Source organism: Rhinatrema bivittatum, chromosome 4 (genome assembly GCF_901001135.1).
Source record: "Rhinatrema bivittatum chromosome 4, aRhiBiv1.1, whole genome shotgun sequence".
NCBI classification, from domain to species: Eukaryota; Metazoa; Chordata; class Amphibia; order Gymnophiona; family Rhinatrematidae; genus Rhinatrema; species Rhinatrema bivittatum.
In genome coordinates, this window is record NC_042618.1 from 207,236,308 (window position 1) to 207,258,741 (window position 22,434).

General features: G+C 44.2%; 1 protein-coding gene across 3 annotated transcripts in view; it reads left to right on the forward strand.

Moving 5' to 3' along the window:
- Positions 1-22,434, forward strand: part of AMT (aminomethyltransferase) — a 52,724-nt gene that overhangs the window by 536 nt on the left and 29,754 nt on the right. For all 3 annotated transcript variants that reach the window (XR_003856403.1, XR_003856404.1, XM_029599624.1), the window contains exons 2-4: positions 5,023-5,190; positions 5,811-5,891; positions 8,621-8,752. Coding sequence is in view for 1 of the 3 variants with exons in the window: in XM_029599624.1 (XP_029455484.1) it covers positions 5,023-5,190; positions 5,811-5,891; positions 8,621-8,752 (381 nt within the window). In the remaining 2 variants the exon portion in view is untranslated. The remainder of the gene's footprint in view (positions 1-5,022; positions 5,191-5,810; positions 5,892-8,620; positions 8,753-22,434) is intronic.

Genomic DNA, 22,434 nt, shown 5'->3' on the forward strand with positions numbered 1-22,434 from the left:
TTGTCTCCACTTGGACAGGGAAGCTGTTTCATATATCCACCATCCACTCTGTAAAGAAACAACTTCCTTAGACTGTATGTCTTCCTGACTGCATGCCTTTCCCCCCCATCCCATGACTCCTGGTTCCAGAGCTTCTCTGCGGTTGAAAGAGATGTCACCTGTGCATTTATCCCTTGGAGGAATTAAAATGTCTCTTTCATATCCCTTTAGAGCAGGGGTGCTCAAACTGGTCCTACAGGCCCCCCCAGCCAGTCGGGTTTTCAGGATCTCCCCAATGAATATGCATGCAAATAATTATTTGAATATGCATGCAGGGCTTTCAGGATATACCCAATTGAAGTACTCATAGACATCTCGGCATCATTTGACACCCTTGATCATTCTATACTACTGTCGAGATTGCATTCAATTGGTATCTCGGACACGGTTCACAGCTGGTTTAATTCTTTCCTCACTAATCCTCAATATCAAATTCACATAGGGGCATGTGCATTCTCGCAATACTCAATCTCCTCAGGAGTCCCACAAGATTCTTCAGTTTCACTCATTCTGTTAACATCTATCTCTTACCATTATGCTATCTTTTAGACAGTCTCAATATCCAATTCAAAATATATGCAGATGACATAGACTTAGTTTTTGGGTACTTGCCAGGTTCGTATGGCCTGGATTGGCCATTGTTGGAAACAGGATGCTGGGCTTGATGGACCCTTGGTCTGACCCATTATGGCATGTTCTTATGACAATGAATACTATTTTGGAGAGCTGCGGATTGGAGCCTGGTCGGGCCATAAGAAAGAAGCAACGTTGTGTCCCCTGAAAAAGGCATGGGAATGTGCCGAAACATTGTCAATGTCGGGCTTAGATAAGTGGGAGCACCGCAGCGGGCAGTATAAGCAACACAAGGATTTTTCAGTACATAAAAGGTCTTAAGCGCATGTAAAGAAAGATAAAAAATTATTTTTAATAATTGGGAAGAAGGATTAAAAATAAAAAGTTTATGGGAAATGAATAAAAAGAAGTAAAAAAAATGATATATGGGCAGCTCATGTATGATACTGGTTGAAGCCCATTGTGGGCAAGAGCCTGGAGATTGTATTGAAAAGAGCACTGCCAACTCTGATACTAATTCCCTATATATTTTTTAAAGAATTTTTAAGAACTAAGAATGTTCCTCGTGATTGGGAGTATTATTTTTTATGTTCTTATGACATCCAGTTTTTCGTTCCATACTCAATCGTGGTCCAATAACTCTGTCTTTGGTTTCCTTATACATCAACCCATAACATCCTGGCTCTCTCCAAATCGTCTGAAACGTAACACCTAAAAAACAGAAATTATACATTTATCCTCCATTCCAATGTCTGACTGTAGATCTCCTGCTCATCTTGATCTTAACGGCACTCTTTTACCGATCACATCTAAAGCCCGCAACCTCGGAGTCATTATCAACTCTAGTCTTTCCATGTCACACCACATATCCCTAATAGTAAAAAACTTTCTTTAAGCTACACATGCTGAAACATCTCAAACCCCTACTTTTCCATCAAGACTTCAGAACAGTCCTTCTTATGTTCTTAATCTTTAATTTTCAGTAATTTAGACTACTGCAATGCCCTGTTTTTTGGTCTCCACCAAAATGCTGTTTGACCGCTACAATTAATCCAGAACTCAGCAGCACGCATTCTCACTGGCAAGTCACGTAGAAACCATATTTCTTCTGTACTTTACTCTCTACACTGGTTACCCATCGAATTCAGGATTAAATTCAAAATTCTTTCCATTATTCATAATTTATTAAATGATGACAACTCAACTTGGCTCAGCTCCTAATTACACATCTATAGACCCTCTAGCAACTTACGTTCATCCCAAAATAACTTTCTGCAAGTTCCTGCAATCAAAATTGCCCAACTAGACATAACAAGATGCCGAGCATTTTCAGTAGCTGGTCCGCAACTCTGGAATTCTATCCCAGATAATATCAGGCACCTAAATAGCAAGACAGGTTTTAAACTCTTTTTAAATTCTATCTCTTTAAATGCGCTTTTAACATCAATGAGGCCATTTAATCGTGCCTCTGTGTCGAGCTCTACTGTTCTCATTCTATCCCTCCCCTAAGAGCTTTCTATCTGTTGTTTATCTTTATTTATGAATATACTGTTTTTAAGTTTCTTAGTCTTTTTACTTTGCATTATTTTATTTTGTGATTTTATGTATGTTACATTGTAAACCATTTTGATTACATTTAGTATAAAAAAAAGGTATATAAAATATTTTAAATAAATACAATAAAATAGGAGATCCAAGATGGTGGCCTAAGGGAGAGGTCGCAACAGAGAGGCTCTCTGAACTAGCTTACCTGCCACGAAAATTCATGCCTCACACCAAGAGGAAGGGTCGGATTCGCCAGGACTCCTTGGCGCTGGTGGCGATGACTCCCTCCCAACCGACGATTGAGGGCTTCTTTGTCCCGACTGCTGCTTCAACTCCAGGAGGGCCCGCGGGGGTGCCGAGCGAGGAGCACGCAGACTCACCCTAGGACATTCAAGCTTCGTTGAGCCCTGGAGCGCCCAAGACTCCCTCCCCCCCCGACCCGCAGCAACATCCAGGACCCGGGCTGGGCTCCCCCTCAGCTTTTGCTGGAAAAGGGCGCAGCTACCGAGGCGGCGAGAGGAGAGTCTGCCACGAGTGTAATCGAGGCCAGCACTGCTGTAGTGAAGGAACAACTAATCTCGAGCAGGCGTGAGAGACGAGTGAGCAGAGAACAGAGTGCTGCCGGTTTCAACCCGACGGGGGATGGGGACTCGACCAACGAAATTGAAAAAATTTCAGAGGTTTGTCGAGGAGCTGAGGTAGGCACAAGCCACATTCTAAAATTGGTTAAACCTTTAGAAATAACATTAGAAACGGTCTGGAGTGCGTTGGTAACGCTTGAGAAAGCGATCTCAGCGTTATCCCAGACCCTGATGAAAAATCAGGGAAGTATTGAAAAAATTGAGCCTATGGTTGCAAGGCATGATGTAAAAATACAAGAGATGGAAGATAAAACTAAACGGATGCAAGAAGTACAAATAAATTTGGTGAAATCAGATATGGAGAATTTTAGGAAACTTGAGAATTTGGAAAACATACAAAGAAAGTTGAATCTAAGGATTTTGAACTTTCCACAAGTAAGAATGACTCCATTGAGAGATTTATTTAAGAAATATCTGACAGAAATTTTGCAAGTTACTCCTGAATTGATACCAACATTGGCAAATATCTATTATCTAAAAAAAACCAAATGTGGACAATTCACCCCTGAATCTTGGCAGTAATTTTAACTGCATTTCTTGAATCGTCAGCGGAGGAGCAAGTTGAGTTGCGTGGAACAGTTTCTATTTCCTTTGTATTCTTGATGGATAGAGATATGATTTTAAAATCATTCTTTCGAAATAGAGAGAAACTTTTCTACGGGCAAAAGGTTTGGATATTCCCGGACATTACTAAAACAACGCGAATCCGAAGAAAAAAGATGCTGGAAATGTGCCAGGAGGCAAGGGCAATAGATGCCAAAGTAACTGTTAGATATCCTTGCAAGTGTGTGTTAACTCTGAATAATCGTTACATATTCTATGAACCGGACCATCTTCGATTGTTAATAGATAGCCATAAGAATTTGGGGAGTGTAACCTAGTCTCGTGCATGAAGTATAGAAGCAGCATTCCTCCCAAGATTTTGGTTTATAAATGTTCTTTGAAGAAAATGCTCCTGTAAACTTGGATCTCCTATATTACCGTTTAAATATGATAAATGGGGGGAAGATGATGAAGGAATTGTGTGGTAAATACTTAATTTCTCTATTTGAATTTTGTTTTCAATTTTCCTAATGTTATTGAAAATTGGATTTATTCTGTAAGTCATATTAAAACTGCATAAATAAAGAATTAAAAAAAAAATACAATAAAATAAATAAAGGGTTTAAAGTATGGATATTTCCTGATTTGTCTACTAGACCACCCCAGGAGTGCAGGAAGACGTTTCTTTCCGTGCACTCCAAGGTACTTGCATGGTCCATTTTTCTTGCAAATATATAGTGGTTTTGGCTGCAGTTAAATATATTTCCTTTCAACTATGTCAATTAAGGATTCTTTTTGGATGGTAAGCAAATGGCTGTAGATCAGCCTTGAGATCAGCAATGGTGGGATTCGTTGTAGCTAGTTGGTAAGATGTCTGTATTTTGTAAAGTTTTTTTTCTTTTGATCACAAAGTAGTCTTCCCAGGGATCCAAGTTGCTTATTCAGTGAGTGAACCACTACACAGTTCTCGGCTTGGGACTCCCCACATGTCATGGCTAATTCAGCCCTGCTTGTTGATGTAGGAAGTGAGTTTACTTACAGTAAATGAGGTTCTCCATAGACAGTATGACGAATTAGTCGTGACACATGGGTGATGTCATCAGAAGGTGCCGAACAGACTCATCTCTCTAGCTCAGTAAAGTTTTACCACTGAACATGCGTGGGAGTTCCCGCAATCACGCGGTCTAGTGGGCCCCCTCAGTTGATTGTAGAGCTTAGCCGTAGTTAGGTAGTTGACTCTCCAGGGAGACGGGCAAGTATTAAGTACGGATAATTCATCCTGCTGTCTATGGAGAACCATGTTTATGGTAAGCAAGCAGGAGAGAGCTTGAGAGATGAGTCCATTTGGTGCCATCAAATGACATCGCCCACGTGTCATGACTTATTCATCCTGCTGTCTATGGAGAGCCCCATTTACAGTTAAACTTGCTTTCTAGGAAAATTAATAGAACAAACAATACAAATGCCATTAAATGACTGACTGTCAGAGAGAAATTGGCTAGTCTCGCACCAGGCTGGATTCAGAAAAGGCCATGGAACAAAACCTATCCTTATCACCCTATTAGATGATCTCCTGAGATGCCGAAGTAGACAACAGGTAATAGTTTTAGTGCTACTGGGTTTCTCAGCGGTGTTTGATGCAATAGATCACAATATCAGTGACATGCCTTCCCTTTCACAGGAAGCCCAAAAGAAGACTCCTCTGTACGAGTTCCACCGCAGCCATGCTGGGAAGATGGTGGCCTTTGCTGGCTGGAGCATGCCAGTGCAGTACAAAGAGGGCCACATTGAGTCGCATTTGCACACTCGGGAGCATTGCTCCCTTTTCGATGTGTCACACATGCTTCAGGTAATGCTATGTACAGAATTCCTGGCACTAATTCTGTGTTTCCTCCTGATGGGCTGCTACATCTCCCTCCTTACAGTCATCATGCTGCAGACCTCCTGAACCACAGGGTCAACAAAACAAGTAGTAGGTGAGACCTTTTTATTGGCCTGACTTGCTACATTTGGGACTAGCTTTTGAGTGTTATCCTTTCTTAATCCATTCAGTGCAGAGAGGATATCGCTCAAAAACTAGTCACAGATGTAGTAAGTTAGTCCAATAAAGAGGTCTCGCCTCCCACTTTTTGCTGACCCTTAAATTCTACAAATCTAAGTGAACTAACACTGCAACCATAATTATTTGCTTAAGAGCCTTATTGTGGAAGGATGCATGCCCATTAATTACACTGATTTCTTAGACAACTGGATTTCTGTTTTTCTACATCTGAACTTCTTTTTCAGTAATATTCATCCATAGTCCTGTGCCAGACACCGTGACTCTTTGCAGCCATCTTTCTAGCTACACTACTTTCAGTTTCTCTGTAACCAATAGTTGCAGCCGTTCCTCATCAACAGGAGGAAGCAATGAAGTATAGCAAAAGCACCATGGGAACTCAGCACTAAGCTGTTATCAATCTCTTTCAGACTAAAGTTCTGGGCAGAGATCGTGTGAAGTTTCTGGAGAGCCTGGTAGTGGGAGACATTGCTGAGCTGAAGGAGAACCAGGTGTGTTGTGTTCTGCTTGTGATCCCCCAAGACTGCAGCTTTCCCTCATTTACTGGAGGGATCTGTGTATGGATTATTAGTACAAGCCATCTGTGTGCATGTTAGTGCTGGACATTCCCGCAGAAAAAACAGAAGGCTGTTCCTGGGTTTGTAGCATATTAGAATAGCAGCACATAAACAGATGTCCTAGTCAACTTTACAATAAGATAGGGTGCATCAGATTTAGAATAGTGTAAAAAAAAAAACAAAAAAACCAATTTACAGCATTGGCAAATAAAGTGTAGCTTAGCATTAACTTTTCTAGATCAATAAAACTGATTAAATTTTATCAGCAGCATAGCAGAAAATACTGGTGATTTTACAGTTGTTCACAGCTGAGAAGACACCAATCTGGGCTTGGTGGACCCTTGGTCTGACCCAGCATGGCAATTTCTTATGTTCTTATCTTGACTATTGTAGCACACTTTGAATAGGCTTGCTTGATAAATCGATACACGTGTTAAGAACATAAGAAATTGCCATGCTGGGTCAGACCAAGGGTCCGTCAAGCCCAGCACCCTGTTTCCAACAGAGGCCAAACCAGGCCACAAGAACCTGGCAATTACCCAAACACCAAGAGGATCCCATGCTACTGATGCAATTAATAGCAGCGGCTATTCCCTAACAGGCTGGTACAGTAAAAGTCGTGAGAGAGCGGGCGATTCAGTAAAAAAAAAAAATTCAAATTAGGGCCCGCAGTAAAAAGAGGCGCTAGGGACACTAGTGCGTCCCTAGCGCCTCTTTTTTTTGAATTGAGCGGCGGCTATCCGTGAGTTTGACAGCCGACGCTCAATTTTGCCGGCGTCGGTTCTCAAACCTGCTGACAGCCACGGGTTCGGAAACCGGACACTGGCAAAATTGAGCGTCCGGTTTTCAACCTGCGAGCCACGAGCTGATTTTAAATTTATTTTTTTTAAATTTTTAGTTATTTTTTACTTTTGGGACCTCCGACTTAATACCCCCATGATATTAAGTTGGAGGGTGTACAGAAAAGCAGTTTTTACTGCTTTTCTGTACACTTTCCCGGTGCCGGAAGAAATTAGCGCCTACCTTTGGGTAGGCACTAATTTCTGAAAGTAAAATGTGCGGCTTGGCTGCACATTTTACTTACTGAATCGCGCGGGAATAACTAATAGAGCCATCAACATGCATTTGCATGTTGCGGGCGCTATTAGTTTCGGGGGGGTTGGCCGCGCGTTTTCGACGCGCCCTTACTGAATAAGGGCTAAAGCTAGCGTGTCGAAAATGCGCGGCCAAACACGGGTTAACAGTGCGCTCCGACGCATCGGCCCGAATGTAAACTTGATTAATAGCAGGTAATGGACTTCTCCTCCAAGACTTATCCAAACCTTTTTTGAACCCAGCTACACTAACTTCACTAACCATATCCTCTGGCAACAAATTCCAGAGCTTAATTGTGTGTTGAGTGAAAAAGTATTTTCTCTGATTAGTCTTAAATGTGTTGCAGCTGATTCAACATTCTGCAGCATGTCTAGTATTGAGTTTAAAGAAGTTTGATCATATTATGCCAGCGATGATTGCATTACATTGGCTACCTGTAAAATATAGGTCGAGATTCCGATTACTTGTGATTTTTTTCAGATTGTTGCATGAAAAAAATCCCTTGTGTTCTTTAAGGAAAATGAAATAGGAATGTGCCAGCACCTACCTTGCGTTCTGTTGAACAGCATTTATTATGTGTTGCCTCATATAGATTGTATAGACTCCAACAAACAAAACTCTGAGCATTTTCATATGTAACTCCTGTTTGTTGGAACACATTGCCAATATAGCTGTGTATAGAGTCAGAGATTAAAAGTTTTAGGAAGTATGTAAAGACACTGCTATTTAGGGAGGCTTTCGGATGAAGCATTGTAAAAATGTTTATTTTTGTTGCTTTTGTTGTTTTATGTCTGGTTATGTTGTTTGTATGATTTATGGATGTGTTTTGTAAACTGCCCTGAATTCAAATTTTGATGAAAGTCTGCAGTATACATGTTTTTAAATAAAATAAGTACATACATATTTTGAGCCTTGCCTCACAAGAGGAGCAGTGGGGTGGGGGGGTGCGAGTGAGAGAGGATCATATGATATGGAGAAGGCTCGTGAGAGAGAGGGAGCAAAACTATGGAGCCCCATGCATTCAGACTTCAGAGGAAAACCAGCAGAAAAGGAGGCAGCCTTGGCATGAAGTGCTGGTGGGAGGGAGGAGAGGAGAGCATCGAGCCAGGGCTGCTGCTAGCACAGCGCAGCCAAGAGCTTTTCTGCAGCGCATCAATTGAGAAGACAGGTGAGGAAACCCCTCCCTATCCTTCAAATGACAGGGGGTAGACTTTTTTTCTTTTCCCTTTCCCTTACATGTGCAGAACCTTTCTGCCTCTCTCCCAGAGAGTTGGGGGACAGCCCACATCTCCCAGTGGGAGGAGGAGAAGCCTAGATCTTGTGCACAGGCACGGCTTGGGCTTTCACCCCATTAAGGACACAGCCCCCTTTCCTCCCTCACTATACTCCTTACATGGCACATCATGGTGAACAGCTCTGTAATTTGTGAAAACTTTCAATTGTATCTTTGTATTTTGGAATTCTGATTAGTTTTTGCAATGGTCCAGAATTGAACATGCACTTGATTCCATATGTCTCAGCACATTGTTGGCATGAAGGCAAAGTGTCACCCGGTGTTCTTGTTTCAGGGCACTCTGACTCTCTTTACTAATGAGAAAGGGGGCATCATCGATGATCTGATAGCGACCAACACCTCGGATGGGCATCTCTATGTGGTATCCAATGCCGGCTGTGCCGAGAAGGACTCGGCCCTCATGCAGGTCTGGTTACTCCTGTCCCTCTGGTTCTGTTCTAGTTGTGTTTTTTATTCCTGAGTAACCCACTGTGTGATCCTTTATGACAGTCCTTTGGACTGTCATAAAGGATCTGCTAACAATGGGACTGATTTATTAAGGCTTTTTTCCATTCTGTGTCTACAGCGAGGGGGGGGGGATTTAGACCCCAGTGTTAGGCTGTGTGCACACATCAGCCCACAATTCCATACATGTGTTTGTATGTAGAACTGTTCTGATTTATCAAGCAGAGTGCACAATCCTGAGTAAAAATGTGTGCACAGATTAGCACTCCTTCATACAAAGCCCATCTTAATCAAAGCAATACCTATTGCTTCCCGGCCAAAGGGCTGTGCATTAAAACTGTGCAATGAAGTTCGGGCATTTTAACACCTGCACTAAAAAAAAAAATGTAGCTCCCAATGTAGTAAGCTAATGGGTTGGGAGGTAAAAAGGTGCACTACCCTGAAAATGTGCACAGTAAATGTGCTTAGCTTGCATACAAACCATGTTTTACACGAATAAATCATGGTTAATGCACACAAAACATAATTTAGGAGCATACGGTCTGCTCCTAAGGGTTAGGGGCACAAAGCATACTTCACATTTTATGAGCATAAAGGCAATGGCAATTTTATTTAATAAACTGATTTTCTAAAACAATCAAAACAGTATACAATAATATAAATAATTCATACAACAAAATAAAAACAAAACAATACCAAAAAACAAAAATAAAACATAAAACATCCATCACCTATACAACAGCCCCACTGGTATAAAAAAAAATAACAATAAAAGGAAGATCCCAACGCTTGTGATTTAGTCCCAGAAACTACTCCTCTTCTGGAAAGGAGTTAAATTGCCAGTGGTAAGAAAACCTGCATTAAGCCTACACACATCTCTGCAGTGGGGAGTAATAGCTAATGCCTTGATTAACATGGGTTTTGTATGATAGAGCACTAAGCTGTGTGCACAATTTTACTCTAGCATGTGCGCACATTTTTTGCATGCTCAATTCCTTGTTGCATTGGGAGTGAAACTGTATGCCCAAAAGTGGGTGTAGAACCATGGTTATTAAAATGAGGAAACGCGAAGAACACAAGCTGATCAGTATAAAGCAGCCTTTATAGGAATAAGCCCAACTCTGGCCGAGTTTCGCTCCCGCAGGAGCTGCCTCAGGGGCTATTGTTGGTCAGTGTCTTCAATATTAAAGGATAAATAGACAATCAACCGATTTTTCTACTCAGACATGCTAAAGCAGACTTTGAACACACTTAATGTATGTTCTCACCGTGGCTGCATAAGGATTGTATAGCAGACTTTGAACACACACAATGTGTGTTTTCACCGCGGCTGCATAAGAATTGTATTGCACCAGTTTGTTAAAAAAAATACACGGAAAGAGAATCCAGCTTATCATGTGTTTATAACACATGTTGAGGTTTACAACACCAAGTTGCTCAGCCTGGATTGTATGATTCTGTTGATTGTCCTGGTCTGAGGTGGAGTAAAGTTTCTGGGACTGAACTTGGAGTTTGTAGTGTCAGCGTCCTGTACTCTGCATTTATACTCATAGCATGATGTGTGTGTGCATAATTTTTAGGTGCAAAATGTTTATGCACAGAAATAGTTAACTATTTCTGCAGGGCTGGATTTCTATTGCCAGTACTCTTTGGTATTCGGGGGATGCCCCCTTCCCATCCCCTCATGAGATTTTGTGTGTGGGGGGAGAACAACACCTAGCCGCTTATCTAAAGCAGTTCTGGCCAGAGCCTGTGGCAGTACCAGCAGCAGCAGCATCAACCTAGAAGAAATTCAGCATAGGGCCTTCAGTCTATGCATGCACTTTAGTTAAGCAGCTGGGAGTCAGGCAGGCCTCGGTGGAAGCATAGCAGCATATGCAGGCAAATTGCCTTTCAGCCTTTTTGCACTATTTTGGCCAGATTCTTTAATCAGGCCCTTATCCTAGTTTATAATTAAAAACTTATGACAGAAGTCCCAGATTGGGAAGACTGCTTTAGTCTTATTATTCAATTGTTTCATTTCCAGTTCTGTTCGCTATCCTCAGTCTCCAAACTGGACAATTCCAAACTTTCCAAGGAGGAAGGTCTCGTTTTCACACAGAGTCCAGGATGATTGATGATGGCACCGTGGAAACCCCTTGAGCATTCCCTTGTTGCAGACAAGCGTGTAGTTGCTGAATTTCCTGTTCCTTATAATCCAAAATAGCCAACAGACCTTGGCTTGTTCATGAGATTTCTTCGGTTCCTCATTCTCTAACGTCTTATGGTTCAACTATTCATTTAACTGTGCAAGCTCCTCCAATGGGTTAAGTAGTCCTGAAGATTCGGCTCTTCTAGGATCCTTTTTAACCTCTTCACGGATAGCTATAGGTTCCAATATGATAGTAGCCGTCTTCATGGACCGGAATGATTCTGGAACCTCAAAGCAGGTACCTGCACAATGGGGACCCCATAGGATCTGGTCAGGAGAAGTCCAGTCGAACTGAGGCTGATGTCTTTGTAACCATGGTAACTCTAAAATTATAGGGCTCACAGCCTTAGGTAGAACAAAGAAGGTAAGGTGCTCCACATGATGTGTTCCAATTCTTAACGACGACGGCTGAGTGATTCGCGTAACCTCACCCGGAAGAGGGTTCCCGTATACAGATGAAAGGGATAATGGAGGTTCCACTGGTGAGGTAACAAGACCCCAATGATCCACCAGGTCCTGCCGAATAAAGTTCGCCCCGGCACCTGAGTCCACCAGCGCCTGGGAGGAAATCCTTGAGGCTGAGAATTCCACAGATGCAGGCAAAAGGAAAAAAAGATGATCCTGCAGAATGGCTGAAGGATATAGTCTCACCTGGTTTTGAGTAATGTGGCATCCTCCTTGCGGGCAAAGAAGATGAAGCAAAAGGAACATCATCTCCAGAGAAGACTCCTCGACTGTAGAGTGCGGTGATGGCCGCCGAAACCTGAGTCCGACCTAATTGCATCGGCTCTTTGGTAGTGAGTGGTGGTACTTCAGGTCAGAAGAGTGAGTTTACAAGATGCCTCCGTCGACCCCCATGGGTCTCTCGAACTAGCTCCCGCAACCTCCAGTCGATCCTCCCTGTGAGGTTAATAAGCCCCTTCAAAGTTGTGGGAAGTTCTCGAGCCACAATCTCGTCTTTAATCTGAGGTGATAGCCCCTCCAGAAATATTTATTTATTTATTTAAATAATTTATATACCGGAGGTTCCTGTATAATATACATATCACCCCGGTTCACAAAGAACAGTAACTATCGCTACAAATAGCGGTTTACATAGAACAGAATAAAAGAAGTTTTACATTGAACAAAAACTAAGTAACAAGTTTTTACATTGAAGTCAGCATGTGTAAATTTCTGATTAACAAAGGAAGAAAAAAAATAGATCTGAATAACTCGTTGTGGGCTTGAAAAGACTTTTCTTCGTGTTCTTGGCTCTAGTGGAAAGCTTGTTTGAAAAGCCAAGTCTTAAGTTTCCCTTTAAATGTAGAGTGGCATGGTTCCAAACGAAGGTCTGGAGGGAGCGAGTTCCAAAGTGAAGGGCCCGCTGTGGATAATGCACGTTTCCTCAGAACGGATTTTGCAGGTTGTGTGATTAGTCTATTCTGATAGGCGCTTCTGGTTGGTTTCACAGATGTGTGTAATTGAATTTGGAATGTTAGGTTGAGAGGTGCGATGTTGAGTAAGGCCTAGTGTTTAGTTTAAACACTAAATATGGTGTTTAAACTGTTTCCTTGCCAATTTAGTTCAGTGGCCAAAGTACGAAATTCTATAGCGTATTCATTTAAAGATCAAGAGCCTTGTCGAAGATGAAGAAGATCTGCACCCATAGCTGGCAGCCTGCCCGGCTCGAACACCTGCTTGAAAGCGGCAATGAAGTGAGATAGATCAGACAGGTCAGAGTGCTCCCATAAGGGTGAAGCCCATGCCAGGGCTTTGCCGTCTGATAGGGAGAGGATGAAGGTCGTCTTAGTCACATCATTTGGAAATAGTGATGACTGAAGCGTAAAGTGCATATGGCACTGATGTAAAAACCCCCGACAACGCTTCGGATCCCCAGTGTAGCGGGGAGGATTAGGCAGAGGAATCGCTGCTTGGTGGAGTCCTGAGACTAGCGAAGGAGAATTCACGTCTAGCTTTTGTAGAAGATCTTGGCGAAGAGTCAGACGATGAACATCTGCCATTACTAGTTCAAGGGAGGTCTGGAAACTCTGGACCTTCTGAAGAAGACCGGGAATTGACTGCAGCACTTTCAAATCCTCACTTTGCGAATCCAGTCGAGCATTTAATCGGTCCACTGAGGTAGATAATGCTTCCAGGAACCTTTGTTGTTCTTGATTCCTCTGGGCCAAGCCAGGAATGGCTTGCAAGGCGGTGAGCTGAGCCGAATTCATGGAGTTAGCAATCTGTTGTAATTACATGTGTTTTAGTGGATCCTTAGGTGCTGTGGAGATGACCACGCCCACGGGGAGGAGTCCCGTGAGGAGCCACAGCACTGGGCTAGGTTCATACACAAAACACCGGAATCTGAGATATTAGAGTACTCCTGTGGGATATTTAAACTTGCTTTCTTCTGACAGATTTGAGTTAGCAAGGACTCAAATCAGTTCCTGTCTGCACTACTCTGCCGCTTCCCTGCTGCTGCAGGAAGCTCTACCTCTAACCTGCGGGGTTTGCTACTAACTTGGGTACCTGCTCCTCGGGGGCCCTCTTTTCTATTTTCAGGTGCCATTCAGGGAACAGGTACTCACTCTTCGAGGGCCTGCTCTCCCTGCCTCTAGTGCCTGTACCATCTACAACTATCTGGTGGAATCGCTTCCATAACTACTAACACCGAGTGAGTACTCTAATATCTCATCTGATTCATCCACAGTATCTCCTTGCTGGGTATCCTGCTGCGGAACCTCCTGACGTCACCTAGGAGAGAAGGGCTCCCTCTGCCGAGGTCCCTGAGACTACAACTCACCACTGCCACTTGGTGGCTACTTCAAGCTGTATAATAAAAGAGTTCAGATTCCGGTGTTTTGTGTATGAGTCTAGTCCAGTGCTGTGGCTCCTCTCTGTGGGCGTGGTCATCTCCACAGCACCTAAGGATCCACTAAAACACATGTAATAACAGTGGGCAGTGGTGCCAATCATCAAGGCTTCAGCTCTTGCTATTGCCCATTCACTTATCTTTCATAAACATTCATAATTCATTTGCCTTATAATACAAAAAATATATACAAAAGTGAGAGAACAAAATACATTCTCGGTTGACAGGTTAACATCATCCAACAACGCTGAATGGACTCATCTCTCTTAGCTCAGTAAAAGTTTTACTGGGCATGTATGGTGGTTTCCAGGCTTGCACTGCTGCGTGAGCCCTTCGGTCTGATTATGTTAGAGCTTTTGCACAAACAAGCCACACTTTCTTGTTTTTCTATTGCATTTTTTGTCTGCCTCATTGCAGCTAGAAGTTTTGCTCTTGCCTTGCTGCCTCAGAAGCCCCTCAACAGCACTTTGAAGTGCTGCCAACCCAGGAGATCAAATGGACTGTCCTCTGGGGACTTCAGGGGCTTCAGACTCTCCCAGATCCTTAACTAACTTTTCTAGATCCTCCCCAAACAATAGCTTTCCTTTAAAAGGAAGCTTGCTGAGACAAGCCTTAGATACCGTATCTGCTGCCCAATTATATGACCATAAGTCTCTATGCTGAAACAACTGACACTACTGATCAAGAAGAAAACTTAAGATCATATATTGTATCTACAAAATTCAGCCCCAAACTCTAACTGGACACTGTTGCACCCAGTGCAACAAAGATCGAAATACATGACCTCCACAAATGGAGAACTGGACAGCTAAGGCCACAGAGAGAGACTGCTTTGAGAGGGTTTCAATCTTTCTATCCTGAAGATCTTTAAGGACTGCATCCCCTTCAACTGCAATGGTCATCTTTCAGGTCACAGTCAAAACTAGGGTACTGACCCAGGGAACTCAAACAAAACAAAAAACAACAACTTCTGTCCTTTGCCAGAAGAGGATATAGCTCGTTCAAGGTCTTGCTTCCTTTGAGACCCCCTTCAAGGGACTCTCATTCTGAAAAGACCATGTGCTTCAACACCTTGTAGAGAGGAAAAGCCTTAGACTACTCTTAGCCCTCTCAGGGATGGGTTCACCCCAAGCAGACTCCTCAACTCTGGAATCTGAACAGTTTAGAGGCAAGCCCATACATCTAGAGAGCAGAAATAACCTAGGAGATAAGAGCCTAATGACCAAGGAATCCTCACTCTGAGAAAAGCTCCTCATTCTCCAAACTCACCTGAATGCTATCCACCTCTGTCTCCTCCTCCTCCTCTCTGAACCTAGGGAAGACCCAAAACTCCTTCACCAATTTAGGACTTCTGGGAGCTAAAACCCTGCAAGATCACTGGCCATGTAGCTCCTGAGCCCCACACCTCCACTAGGATTCTGTATGGTGCCCAAGGCCTAGTGCATTCCAAGACAAATTCAGGGGATAAACGGGAGAGAGAGAGAGCTACCCCTGATGAGGTTCCTGGAGACCTTCCCCTTCTGATGCCAGGTTTTTAGGCAGGGAAAGATTGATGGCAGTGGTCAAAAAGGTAAAGAGAATGTTGAGAATGATTTGGAAAGAAATAGAGAACAAAACAGAGACAATCATCATGTCTCAGTATAGATACATGGTGCGACCACACCTTGAGTAATGTGTACATTTCTGGTCACCCCCATCTCAAAAAAAGACCTAGCAAACATAGAAAAGTACATGAAAGGGTGACAAATTATAAGGGTGATAAGAAAAGCTCCCTTATGGAGAGAGGCTGAACAGTTTAGGGTTCATTAGCTTGGAGAAGAGAAAATTGATTGGGATTTATAAAATCACAAGTGGGATGGAACAGGTGAATGGGAAATGGTTATTTACTCTTTCAAGCAACACTAGAACTTGAAAACATTACATGAAATGAACAACCAGCAGATTTAATACAAATCATAAGAAATATTTTTTCACTCTGGGCACAATCAAGCTATGCAATCTGTTGCTAGAAGCCATGCTCAAGGCAGCTAAATAGCGGGTTGGACAGATTCCTGAAGGAAAAGTCCATAAACAATTATTAGCCAGGTAGACTTGGGAAAGCCATTGCTTATTCCTGGAAGTAAAACAGATCAACTGCTTGATGGGTACTTGTGACCCAGACTGGAGACAGGGTGCTGGGTTCAATGGAACTTGGGTCTGACCCAGAATGGCACCACTTATGTTCTTATTGGGAACTGAGGAGAGAGAGGCTGTGCTGCCTGCAGAGTAAAAAATGCTGGCTGTTTCTGCCAACATGCTACCAGAAGAAAAGGGGGAGGTAAGCTTGCACTACTCTGTGGCTTTCCAGCTCACAGGAGAGCTGAATCTGCACTACTGGCTCCCACACCCCCAACATTGTCAGCCTTTCTCGGCCCTGAGACTGCAAGGACTACCTCTGTTTTGGAACATCCCCTACCGCCCTAAGGGTTGACTGAAGTTATTCACCAATACCCAGCTACAAGACTGAGCTTGAACAATTGGCTGAAGGCCACATTACCCCCAGGTCCCATGCACTACATAGTTTCTGCCATGGCGATAACAAACTGCCGCCGCCTTCCTTTTTTTTTTTAATTACAACTTTACCAGTGCTAACGAGAACAAGTAAAGCAGAGAGTAGGGATGGAGAAGTTCAGGAGATAAGAGGCAACAGAACCTAGAGGGGAGAGTCCTGTTTGGGGTCTCACTTCTGACACCCTCAAAGAATTCTCCCAGCACAAGTAGGCCCAGCCGCAATCTGAGAGCTATCTACCAGGACGTGCTCAGCCAGGGAGCCGGAGCCAGAACCAGAGGCCTGCCTTAGAGCAGAAAGTCATATATCCAAAGCAGGAAGCTAATGAGAGAAGCGGTTGGACCGTTAGATGATTGAGGGGGGTAAAGGGGCACATAGGGAAGAGAAGGCCATCGTGGAAAGACTTAATGAATTCTTTGCTTCAGTGTTTACTGAACAGGTTGTTTGGGAGATAACTATGCCAGAAACTATTTTCAATGTGATGATTCAGAAGAACTGATAAAAAATCACCATGAAGCTGAAAGATGTAATAAGGCAGATTGACAAATTAAAGAATAGCAAATCACCTGGACCAGATGGTATACACCCCAAAGTTATGAAAAAACTAAAAAATTAAATTGCAGATCTGTTACTGGTAATTTGTAAACTATTGTTGGGATCATGTGCCATGCCTGAAGGCTGGAGGTGGCCAATGGGACCCTGATCTTTAAAAAGGATCCTAGTGTTGATCTGGGAAACTAATAGATTGGTGACTATGACTTCAGTGCTGGGAAAAATTGTGGAAACTGTTCTAAAGAACAAAATTGGAGAACATATAGAAAGACATGATTTAATGGAATACAGCCAACATGGATTTGCACAAAGGAAAACTTGCCTCACCAATCTGCTACATTTTTTTAAGGGGTTATTAAACGTATGTATAATGGCGAGCCAGTGGATTTGGTGTATTTAGATTTTCAGAAGGTGTTTGACAAAATACTCCATGAGAGACTCCTGAGAAAATTAAAAAGCCATGGAATAGCAGGCAATGTCTTATTGTGGATTGTAAACTGGTTAAAAGATAAGAAGCAGAAAGTAGGACTAAATGCTTAGGGGTAGATTTTAAAAGAAGCGCGATCAGCCTACTTTTGCTTGCGCATCAGACTCAAGCAAAAGTACGCTGGATTTTAGTAGATACGCGCGGAGCCGCGCGTATCCACTAAAATCCTGGATCGGCGCGCGCAAGGCTATCGATTTTGTATAGCCTGCGCGCGCCGAGCCGCGCTGCCTCCCCCCGTTCCCTCCAAGGCCGCTCCGAAATCGGAGCGGCCTCGGAGGGAACTTTCCTTTGCCCTCCCCTCACCTTACCCTCCCTTCCCCTACCTAACCCACCCACCCGGCCCTGTCTACCCCCCCCCCTTACCTTTGTCGGGGGATTTACGCCTCCCGGAGGGAGACGTAAATCCCCGCGCGCCAGCGGGCCTGCTGCGCACCGGGCCGCAACCTGGGGGCGGGTACGGAGGGCGCGGCCACGCCCCCGGGCCGTAGCCACGCCCCCGTACCCGCCCCCAAAACGCTGCCGACACGCCCCCGGAACGCCGCGACGACCGGGCCCGCCCCCCCGACACGCCCCCGACACACCCCCCTCCGAGAACCCCGGGACTTACGCGAGTCCCGGGGCTCTGCGCGCGCCGGGAGGCCTATGTAAAATAGGCTTCCCGGCGCGCAGGGCCCTGCTCGCGTAAATCCGCCCGGTTTTGGGCGGATTTACGCGAGCAGGGCTCTGAAAATCCGCCCCTTAGTTTTCTTAGTGGAGAAGGATAATCAGTGCCTCAAGGATCTGTACCATGACCAGTGCTTTTTAATGCAGTATATTTATAAATGAGCTGGAAATGGGAACAAGTGAAATTATCAAATTTGCAGACAATACAAAATTATTCCAAGTTGTTAAATCATAAGTGGATTGTGAAAAATTGCAGGAGGACCTTGCAAAACTGGAAGATTGGATATTTAAATGGCAGATGAAACTCCCTCCCCCCAGATGCACGAAAAGTCCCTGGTGGTCCAGCAGAGGGTCCGGGAGCGATCTCCCACTCCTGGGCCGTCGGCTGCCAGTAATCAAAATGGCGTCGGCGGCCCTTTGCCCTTACCATGTGACAGGGGCTACCGGTGCCATTGGCTGGCCCCTGTTACATGGTAGGAGCCACTGATAAAGAGTTCCAATGAAATTGCTCTTACCATGTGACAGGGGCCGGCCAATGGCACTGGTAGCCCCTTTCACATGGAAAGGGCAAAGGGCTGCAGGCGCCATTTTGATTACTGGCAGCCGATGGCCCGGGAGCTGGAAATCACTCCCGGGCCTCCCGCTGGACCACCAAGGAGTTTTGGTGAATCTTGGGGTGGGGGGTGGGGGGGGGGGGGTCGGGAGGGATTGAACAGGGAGTGCAGTCAGGGGGAGGGATTGAACAGGAAAGGCAGCCATAGTGGGGGAGGGAGGGAGAGATTTACTGGCAAACAACGGCCCGGGAGCAGAAGATCGCTTCCGGGCCCCCCGCTGGGCCATCACAGATTATTGGTGAGTTTTAGGGGGGGTCGGGAGGGTGAGGGGGCTAGCCACAAATGCTGTAATAGGCATGTATAAGTCTAGCCAGCTTTTTTGTGCCTTTTTTTTTCTGGCATAAATTTCACGAGTATTTACAGTATTTACTGTTTGGCATCTTGCCCGGTACTTGTGACCTGGATTGACCACTATTGGAAACCCTTTGTCCTGACCCATTATGGAAAGTTCTTATGTGAAGCTAATTCTGCAGGATCTACACTGGCTTCTAGTTGAGAGCAGGGTAAAATTCCAAATTCTTCAACTTCAAACGCTTGAAACAATTGGCCCCTTAGTATCTTTTCCAATAACTGCTCACTCACACTCCCTCCAGGGAACTTTAATCTTCCCAACAGACCTCATTGCCCCCGCCCTCTGGCATCAGCTATTCTTTCATGATTGAGGCTTCACACGTTAAGCTGCTTTGTGCCCAAAATGTGGAACCAGATATCTTTGATAACGAGGCCTGGAAACGTTAACGTTACCTTTTGCAAAAAATATCAAAATCTGATTGTTCAGCAAGACCTTCTCTTAGACTCCTCAGCAGAGACTCTTTGAAAACAAATTTATTCTCCTAGGTTCACCAACTACCTATTTGTTTCTATGTGATGATATTTAATTTATCTTGTGTCTTCTAATGCTTAACTTGCTTCTTATGTGTGTGTATACAATATTCATGCGCTCATGGTACCGCACTTCCAATCTGCCACAGATCTGTATGCATCATCCATGTGCTCAGTTTATCCTGCTGTAATCCACTTTGTGCCTTACCATAAGAAAAGGCGGAATATGAAATATTATAGATACACTAAACAAACGTAATTTATGTGCATATGCATATTTCTCTGTTAGCATGCTTTTTTAAACTGCCTATGCATTTACATACCATTAGCTTCCTCCATTTGGAGTTAACTGTTTTTACTGCATGAGTAAAGAAAGTCTGAGCTTATATTTATTTTACTCATGTTTTTATTACATTGTGTGTAACTAGGTAGATCAATAGCACCCCATGCACAGAACAGCATGGAGGATACCACCGCACCAGATGATGGTCATGAAATGAATATCAGCAAAGGATGCACCCTTCCCAAAATGGGATATCATTTGGTAGGCTTGCCTACCGTGCATCTCTTTATTTAGTAAGACTCTTAAGGAATAGGCACTCACAAGGAAAATGTTCTTCCTGCAAAGCCCAGCCGATAAGGACCTTTATTCACAATTTGACATAAAAACGTAATGGGGTGTGCCCTAGAGATTTCCACACTGCCATTTAGAATAACAAGGGGATTGGGATGGAGTGAGGGGATTTGAAAAGATATTCTAGCATTAATGTATTCAAAGCGTTTATTAAGCACTGATGCAAGCCAGTTACATTGCTGGTAATACTGGGGTACATCATCAGTTCACCCCTGCCTCATGTGTCCCACCCCTATGTTGGGATATCCTTCCTCTTTCTCTTAATTATTCCCTCACTGACACTCTTCTGCTGTGCATCCCTCCCTTTTTCCATCATTCCCTCCCTGTCTCCTCATCCTCCCCACTCAGCCCCTCACTGACTCCCGGCTTCTCTCACTCCCTCCTTCACAGATTCCCTCCCTGGCTCTCCTTCCATCCTTCTTTTCCTAACTGACTTCCTTGTTCTGTTAAACTGTCTTTCTCGCCCTCCCTACTTTCTGGTCTCAGATTCCCCCTCTGTCTCCCTCCTTCCCTCAAACATATTTCCCATTCTCACTGTCTGTCCCTCTCTCCATCTCACTCACTGACTCCCTCCCTTCTCTCCTCCCTTTCAGTTATTGATACCTTCCCTTCTTTCCTCACTTTCTCCCTGCTCCTCCCTGCAGCAGCGCTGTGAGAAGGCAAACAGGCAGAGTTCATACTGGGACTGGCCTCATGCTGCTCTTTGAGTCCCGCTGCCTCCCACCTAGGTAACACATCCACATTGAGGTGCTTCAACAGATGGGATGTGAGCCTGTGCCTGAGCCGTATGTGCGCAGTGAAGACAACCAAATAGACACTATTATTTTATTTATTTATTAGCCGTTAAGCCCGTAACAACGGGCTACATTAAAAAAAAATGTTCGGTCCATTTCCTTCCCCCTCCCCATCATTCTCCCCTCACCCTCTATTCTCCCTCCCCCTCCCCTCAGTCACTCCCTCCCCTCTCCCCCCCTCAATTACTCTCTCCTCCCTCCCCTCAGTCACTCCCCCTCTCTCAGCTCATTCACAACCCCTTCGGATGGCACAAAAGGAAGATCTCCGGGGGAGGTCCCTCCCTCCCTCGCGCATGTCGCCGCCACCGCTCCTCGCCACCGCCGTGTTTTCAAAGAGCTGGCGCTCTGCTCTGACCGACGTGTTCGCCCGCACATGCGTGGTAGAGGTACTCTCTACTGCGCATTTGCAGCACATCGGTCAAGCCTCATTTATCTAATAGATTTTCACATTTATTTATCCCGATACCAACAATCGACAGATTTTTTTGCTCAAAGCGATGTACAGCATATGTGCATCATATGTACATGGCATATAATAAAAACATACCTATAACAAAATACAAAACTCCACCTCATATCTATCAGCTATAGATCTTGTATTCAGTGTACGTTTGAATGGTACTAAGTTACTAAGAGAGAGTTGAAATAAAAAGTACGTTTCCTGGTGCACTCGCAGCCAAGCCACGATCTCGGTCACTCAGGAGACCCATTTCCATGCATCTGTAAAAAGAGTATCCTCTGTACGTATTCCAGCTCTGCTCCATGTTCAAACGTCTGGTCTCCTAAGTATAAATACATGAACGTCTGCCCTATCCTTTCTTCCTCACTATCCTGCTCCTCGCTCTCTTCCCTCCTAGCTGCGTACAGGGGATAGATATGAACAGCCAGGCTAAAATCAAATAAGAATCAACTTGTCTGGCTGATTGAGAGCACAACCCCTGCCTCTTCACACACTGACTCCCTGCACTACCTTCTGTCTTAGCGCCTTCTCTTTTGAAGAAATTACTCTCTCAGGGTCAGGGTTCTCCCTTCCTGACTCTTCTGCACCTGATTAAAAACCCATCATTTCAAACTTACATGACCTGACCTGACTCCTCAGTATTGTTAATTTGTCTGTCTCTATGCCTCTTACTCTGTACAGCTTTTCCTTTCTTGTTGAGGCATCCTGGGCACAGCTCCATAGAAAAACCAAAAAATGTATGTATGATTCTAAGCTTTGAAAACAGTCTGCCTGTTTTCAGTTTTGTTCTTTAGACAGCATGGCCTTCCCTTTGCTGTTGTGCTACAGTGTCTTCCTGCTCTCACCTTTTACCAACCTGGAGACAGTATTGCCTGCCTTTGTCTTTATTGCTGTGATACAGTGTCTGTCTGTCTTTCTGCTCTTGCCTCTGCTGTCTTGTTTCTGCTTCTGCCTGCTCTGTGCTTTAGGCCTTGTTTTCACAATACTGCAGCAGGTTATCTCACATGAGTGTTGCTGGGACAGTG